Source organism: Acipenser ruthenus, chromosome 5 (assembly GCF_902713425.1).
Source record: "Acipenser ruthenus chromosome 5, fAciRut3.2 maternal haplotype, whole genome shotgun sequence".
NCBI lineage: Eukaryota > Metazoa > Chordata > Actinopteri > Acipenseriformes > Acipenseridae > Acipenser > Acipenser ruthenus.
The window spans coordinates 11,847,388-11,854,281 of record NC_081193.1 but is presented as its reverse complement, the minus strand read 5'-3'; the positions used below and the strand labels follow the sequence as shown (position 1 = coordinate 11,854,281).

The following is a 6,894-nucleotide window of genomic DNA, read 5'->3' as shown; positions in this document are numbered from 1 at the left end:
ATATATATATCAACAATTTATATTGTAGGTTATATTCAAAATAAAAACATGTATTGTAAAAGGCGGTTCTAGTGTTAATGAAATGTTTTAGATGTTCCATAAACACACACACACACACACACACAAATATAAATTCTAAGTAGTAAAACTATTGTGTGTGTGTGTGTGTGTGTGTGTGTTGGAAAGGTAAACAGACAAAGGAGTAGCTAATGCGCGGTGTAATTCAGAATGTGCGCAACAATGCGGATTCATTTATGTTTTTAAATGTTTTTATCTTCATCGCAACGTCTGAAACTGCATTGTACAGCTGATTTTTTTTTCCTAAATCAGAACTGCATAGCAACGCATTTCCTGAAAAGGAAGGCAAACAGGTCGTGAGGAAAACTTTCATGACCTGTGCATGTAAACGCTGCCATTGTCACCACTGGTGACTTCTTTATATCTGTTTCAACAGGAAATATTTGGATTGAGAAAATGTACTGTTTTATCTTCTGAGTGTGTGCAATACAGAACATATAAAATGCAATTTTCTGTTGCTTATGAGCCAAATTATAGAAAGTATTTGAAACACAACTAAAACACAATGCAATGGAAATTATCTGAGGTATTTGGGCATCAGGCCAGCAGCGTGGAGTAGTGGTTAGGGCTCTGGACTCTTGACCAGAGGGTTATGAGTTCAATCCCCGGTGGAGGACACTGCTGTTGTACACTTGAGCAAGGAACTTTACCTAGATTGCTCCAGTAAAAACCCAGCTGTATAAATGGGTAATTGTATGTAAAAATAATGTGATATATTGTAACAATTGTAAGTCGCCCTGGATAAGGGCGTCTGCTAAGAAATAAATAATAATAATTTGGTATATTATAATATTTAATACACTTCTATTTGGCAAAGTATTTTATTTTTAAAAAAAAAACGGAAAAAAACATTAATGTCTTTATTTATTTATAGATGTATTAAAGATCCCAAACTGAAATTGGTAAAAAGAAATGAGTGTTACAATTTGTTTTGGGAGGTAGGTTTATCGTGGATCAAGATTAATAGGAGTGGGACCTACAATACAGTGCTCCTATTTACCTATTAAACCGCAAGGTATATGTAAGTCATAGAACATAAACAATCTGTAAACATATTTACATTTTCAAGCAATTTTTTTTATCAATAAATTCTTTTCTGTCCCAAAACTGAAAGAAAATATGCCCTAAAAATGCAATTCTGACTGTAAACCTTTTTTTTGTTTGTTTCTTTTGTAAATAATTCTTTATATCTCAGGAATAGAAAAAGATCCCAAAATGAATTTTTAAAAAGTATACCTGGGTGTGAATTTTGGGAGCTCTAGCATACTTATTTCAAAAGTTATTAGCTTTCAAAAGCACTGTGGGTGTTTTTTAATCCCCCCCGGAACTATTAGGAGTTGACCGTAAAGTCGCTTTTACTAACTTTGTGCCATTTGTATCCAAATCGGGGACGTATGGTGACATTGAGTGGTTGAATTGACACTGAACGACCCACCCACTTCACTTGTTCATTTAAAATCCATTCATTTGTGATTTAGAGGTGAGTTAAAAAAACAAAACAAAACAAAAAAAAAAAAAAAAAACTGACCTCTTTAAGAGTTTTGGGATTACGTGGCCAGTTGACAGGTCAGACGCATGTGAGTTGAAAAGCCTGCACTGTCCCAAATATATCTGACTGTCCTAGTAAATTACATGGAGACATGCCCTCTGCAGTGGAGACAATGTAGTCTGAAAAGCTGTAACTACCGCTTTGTCATGAAATAAATGACGACTACAACAATTTTACAAAACACAATCCGTAGTATGTTTTTATTTATTTATCTATTTTTTATCAACAGTCTGCAAAACACAAAACCTTTAATCAGCGCACGCAGACATCACGTGGCCAACTAAAACAAAGAAGTTGTCGACGTCATATCTAAGGCCCCTGCAAAACTTCCCGTAATTTTTCATTGAGTCTAGTTGCTTCCTTTAGTTTGTTTGTCTACGGTGGATATTCGGTTATTTTAAAGCGTAGCGTGTGAAGCCAACAGTTTGCTAAAATGGCTATGCAAGCGGCAAAAAGAGCTAATGTAAGTTGGGTGTATTTTATTTGGCTAACGAAATAGCATGTTTAGATAACACGGGGTGCTGTATCGATGTGCGTTTGTGTACGTAGGCCTACCCTCAGAGAAAAAAAAAGAGTAAGGAGTACGTGCGTCATTACTGTTTGTAAGAGCGAAAAACAAATGCAGATCAAAAGTCAGACTGAAAGATATCACAATCGGAAACGGTTGAAAAGTGTCTTTTTTGTGATTAAAAATTACCGATTGTAGTTCAATTTACAATCATGACGCAGTTGAAGTGAATGCGGTCTAGACGATAAAACGTGTATATGGTTTATGTGTTCAGTATTATTATTATTATTATTATTATTATTATTATTATTATTATTATTATTATTATTAACCATTTATTTGTTTGATGAACAGTGATTACAGTTCAAGAGCAATTAAGTGCTAAATCCAAAGTTTAGAGAGAATCAAGAATAATTAAGGACTGAAAGCAGTGAATGAGAAAATAATCAAAACTTGTAGATCTGTCGGTAAGCTTCATTTTATTATTATTATTATTATTATTATTTATTTCTTAGCAGACGCCCTTATCCAGGGCGACTTACAATCGCAAGCAAATACAAATACATTCAAGTGTTACAATATAAGTCATACACATGGAATCTAAATTCAGACATTTTTAAAAATAAAGAATCCCAGAACAGTTTGTTTTTTTAAACAGGACGGAACCGTAGGTTTAGTCTTGGGTACACATGCTTCATTTCTATTTAAAACATGTTTTTGTGGAACACATTGTGATTGTATGCCAGTTTGACATTTTAGGGTACTGGTTTATACACTTATTTTGTTTGTTTTTCCAGATCCGATTACCACCAGAAGTAAATCGGATCCTGTATATTCGCAACCTGCCATACAAAATCACAGCTGAAGAAATGTATGATATATTTGGAAAATACGGCCCAATCAGGCAAATCAGAGTGTAAGTGTTTAACTGGTACGCATATTAGCCATGTCCCGTCTTTATGGCAAACGTATATCCACTTTTAGTGGACTTTTTCATGTTATTGACATATTTTCGAATTTACAGCGACAGTAGGGATGATGTTACCGACATGCTTGTTGTAATACATTTTTCAGAAATGTCTTGATTTATGATTTCTTTTTTATGATGCAATTAACTTTAATTTGAAACCGAGTATAAAACAAAATATATACTTTGTTTTTAATTTATTGTCACGTTTTAATACAGTTTCTCATTAGTGTGTTCCTACTGAAGTCAAGAAGACTAGCATTTCATTTAGTGCCATTGTCGGCACGATTTTGCGAATGAAGTGATATCTTTTATTTTTTATAAATTAATTTGCAATAAATTTGTCCATAGTGGGAACACGCCAGAATCAAGAGGAACAGCATATGTGGTCTATGAGGACATCTTTGATGCTAAGAACGCCTGTGATCATTTATCAGGATTTAATGTCTGCAACAGATACCTTGTAGTATTGTACTACAATGCAAACCGGGTATGTGTGATTCGGTTAGATTTTATATACTATAAAGCAGTAGTGTTTTATAAGTCTTTCTAATTCATGGACTTTATAGGTAAGAAAGATACTGGATAATCTCAAAATACCCAGTATTTATCTTCAGTAACTGATGTTGGATGTGTGAGTGGATAAGCATACTGTAGCCTTATTTCAATAGGGGTAACAATTGATGTGATATATTATCTTCAGTATGTCTTTGAAGTTTCTATGTACACTGTGAACAGTTAAATGCTGTACACTTAAGCTAGCCACTCCTGGTAGTCCAGCTATGCTCTTGACTAAAGTTTTGTGGCAGTCATTTATAAAGCTGCCTTACAGTCTAATTCTTATATGTCGGAGAACAACTGTGCTATTGCCTTATCTGCAGGGTTATTTAAATACTTTCGTATGTGTCAGTGAACCTGATGTTGATATTCGACCCAATAATTACACCATATTGAGATCATCATTTTAGGTTTGTAGATAATCGAGACTGTACACTTTATAATATTGTCTGGCTATTTTATATACCACCGTATTCCCTGTACAATATTGAAACTGAAATTACTTTCTTTTTTCAGGCTTTTCAGAAAATGGATACCAAGAAGAAGGAGGAGCAACTGAAGCTTCTCAAAGAAAAATACGGAATCAACACAGATCCACCAAAATAAACTTGTGTGGGTTTTTTTTGTAATACATGGACTTTTGTTCCTAGTTAGGAACGCTTGCAGTGATGCATTCAGAACACTCCCATTCAACGGTGCATCACTTATTTTTACAATGTTGCTTTTCTTATATATATATATATATATATATATATATATATATATATATATATATATATATATAATTTTTTTTTTTTTTTTTTTTTTTTTTTTTCATTATTCAGTGTCTTATGACAGGTAGAGTAATATTTGCTTTTCTTTGCCTGTTACAAAAAAATCAATACTACAGATGTGTTGCATAATTTGGATAGACCCTGATACCAAAATAATCTACCGTGAATGTTTTTAATAGTTTGATAACAAGATCACCAAACATCATAAATCATAAACAATCAATGAATAAACACATTTTTCTCTCCAATACTTGATATGTGATTGGTCCTCAGTGGAAAATGGAGCACCAATCATCCCATCCATCCAGTGCTTGCTGTAAGCCCAATGGGTCAGTTGCAGTAAAGAGTAAACCACAGTTGAGTACCAGTACCAATAGCTAGTACTGTACTAGGTGTACTTGGTACAGTATCTTGGAGCAATGATTTTAAAAAAGTGGCATTGCGTGGCTAAGAGGCTGGGAAAGTAAGAGCAACATACTATTATTTTGATGTTTTTTCAAGGGGTGGTAGCCTCAGTTAATATCCAGGTTATGTATAACACTGTGCACATGTACTTTAAATGTCAAAAACAAGTTGATTAAGTTCAATATACATCTTCCAAATGAAAAGAGAACATTTCGTCTAAAATCTGCCTAGTTCTGGACTATGGAGTAGTTTGTTCATTGCAAATGATGCAGTCGGCTGACATACTTTTTTCTATACTTACCACAGAATCATCCTCTGTTATTACAATCATTTTTGTTTGATTCTTGTTACTAAATTAAAGTCTGGTTCGACCCCAGTTAAGCCATTTTATTGTTCTAAATTAAACCTATCTCAATATTCCAAACAACTGAAAACATTTTCATGAGACCAACATTCAGGATTTATTTAGGCAGAATTGCATTGATGCACCCCCACATATACAGATAATACCCTATACTGTATGTTAGCATCTGGAAAAGTTTGATTTATCATATTTATCTGTAATGGAAGTTAACACACACACACTATATATATATATATATATATATATATATATATATATATATATATATATATATATAGATATAGATATAGATATAGATAGATAGCAGATTCTGGGTGGTGCTGTATACCTTCCACTTCTTAATGATCGACTTGACTGTACTCCAAGGGATATTCAATGCCTTTGAAAGGTATGAAACAGGCAGCAGTGTGGAGTAGTGGTTAGGGCTCTGGACTCTTGACCGGAGGGTCGTGGGTTCAATCCCAGGTGGGGGACACTGCTGCTGTACCCTTGAGCAAGGTACTTTACCTAGATTGCTCCAGTAAAAACCCAACTGTATAAATGGGTAATTGTATGTAAAAATAATGTGATATCTGTATAATGTGAAATAATGTGTAATGTGATATCTTGTAACAATTGTAAGTCGCCCTGGATAAGGGTATCTGCTAAGAAATAAATAATAATAAAAACTAACAGAAGTAGATTGGAGTAAAATAGAGAAAACATCCACAGAAAAAGGATGGCTGTTTTTTAAAAATGTAGTACTAGAGGCGCAAAACAATTACATCCCAAAGGTAGACAAATCTAAATCTGAAACAAAATGGCCAAAATGGTTTAATAGATCAATTAAAAAAAATATTCAGCTAAAAAAGGCACTTTACAGAGCGTTTAAAAGGGACCAAAAACAAAATACACAGAAAGAGTACATGGAACTGCAAACACAAGTCAAAAAGGAAGTTAGAAAGGCCAAGAGAGAGATAGAAATCAATATTGCTAAAGGGGCTAAAACCAATTCCAAAATGTTTTTCCAATATTATAACAGCAAGAGAACATTCAAAGAGGAGGTTAAATGTCTAAGAGACACAAATGGCAAAATCATAGACGAAGAAAAAAAAATATCAAATATATTAAATGATTACTTTTCACAGGTTTTTACAAAGGAGGACACAGACAACATGCCCCACATGTTGACCTGTTCCTATCCAGTTTTAAATAACTTTAGCATAACAGAGGCAGAAGTGTTAAAGGGACTAGGAGCTCTTAAAATAAACAAATCCCCTGGGCCGGTTAAGATCCTCACAATAGTACTCAAAGAAATGAAAAAAGTTATTTACAAACCGCTAACCAAGATCATGCAACAGTCTCTTGACACGGGTTGTACCGACAGACTAGAAAATTGCAAACGTAATACCGATCCACAAAAAGGGAGAAAACCAAACCAGGTAACTACAGACCAAAAAGCCTGACTTCTATTATATGTAAACTTATGGAAACTATAATAAGATCCAAAATGGAAAATTACCTATATGGTAACAATATCCTGGGAGACAGTCAGCATGGTTTTAGGAAAGGGAGATCATGTCTAACTAACTAGCTTGATTTTTCTGAGGATGCAACATCGACAATGGATAATTGCGAAGCATACGACATGGTTTATTTAGATTTCCAGAAAGCTTTTGACAAAGTCCCGCATAAAAGATTAATTCTCAAACT

General features: G+C 33.9%; 1 protein-coding gene across 1 annotated transcript; it reads left to right on the top strand.

Moving 5' to 3' along the window:
* Positions 1-1,919: 1,919 nt before the first annotated feature.
* Positions 1,920-4,392, top strand: LOC117402178 (splicing factor 3B subunit 6). The gene is made up of 4 exons (XM_034003078.2): positions 1,920-2,090; positions 2,933-3,051; positions 3,454-3,592; positions 4,177-4,392. The coding sequence occupies exons 1-4, from the start codon at positions 2,061-2,063 to the stop codon at positions 4,264-4,266; spliced, it is 378 nt and encodes a 125-aa protein (XP_033858969.1). The 5' UTR covers positions 1,920-2,060; the 3' UTR covers positions 4,267-4,392.
* Positions 4,393-6,894: the final 2,502 nt, after the last annotated feature.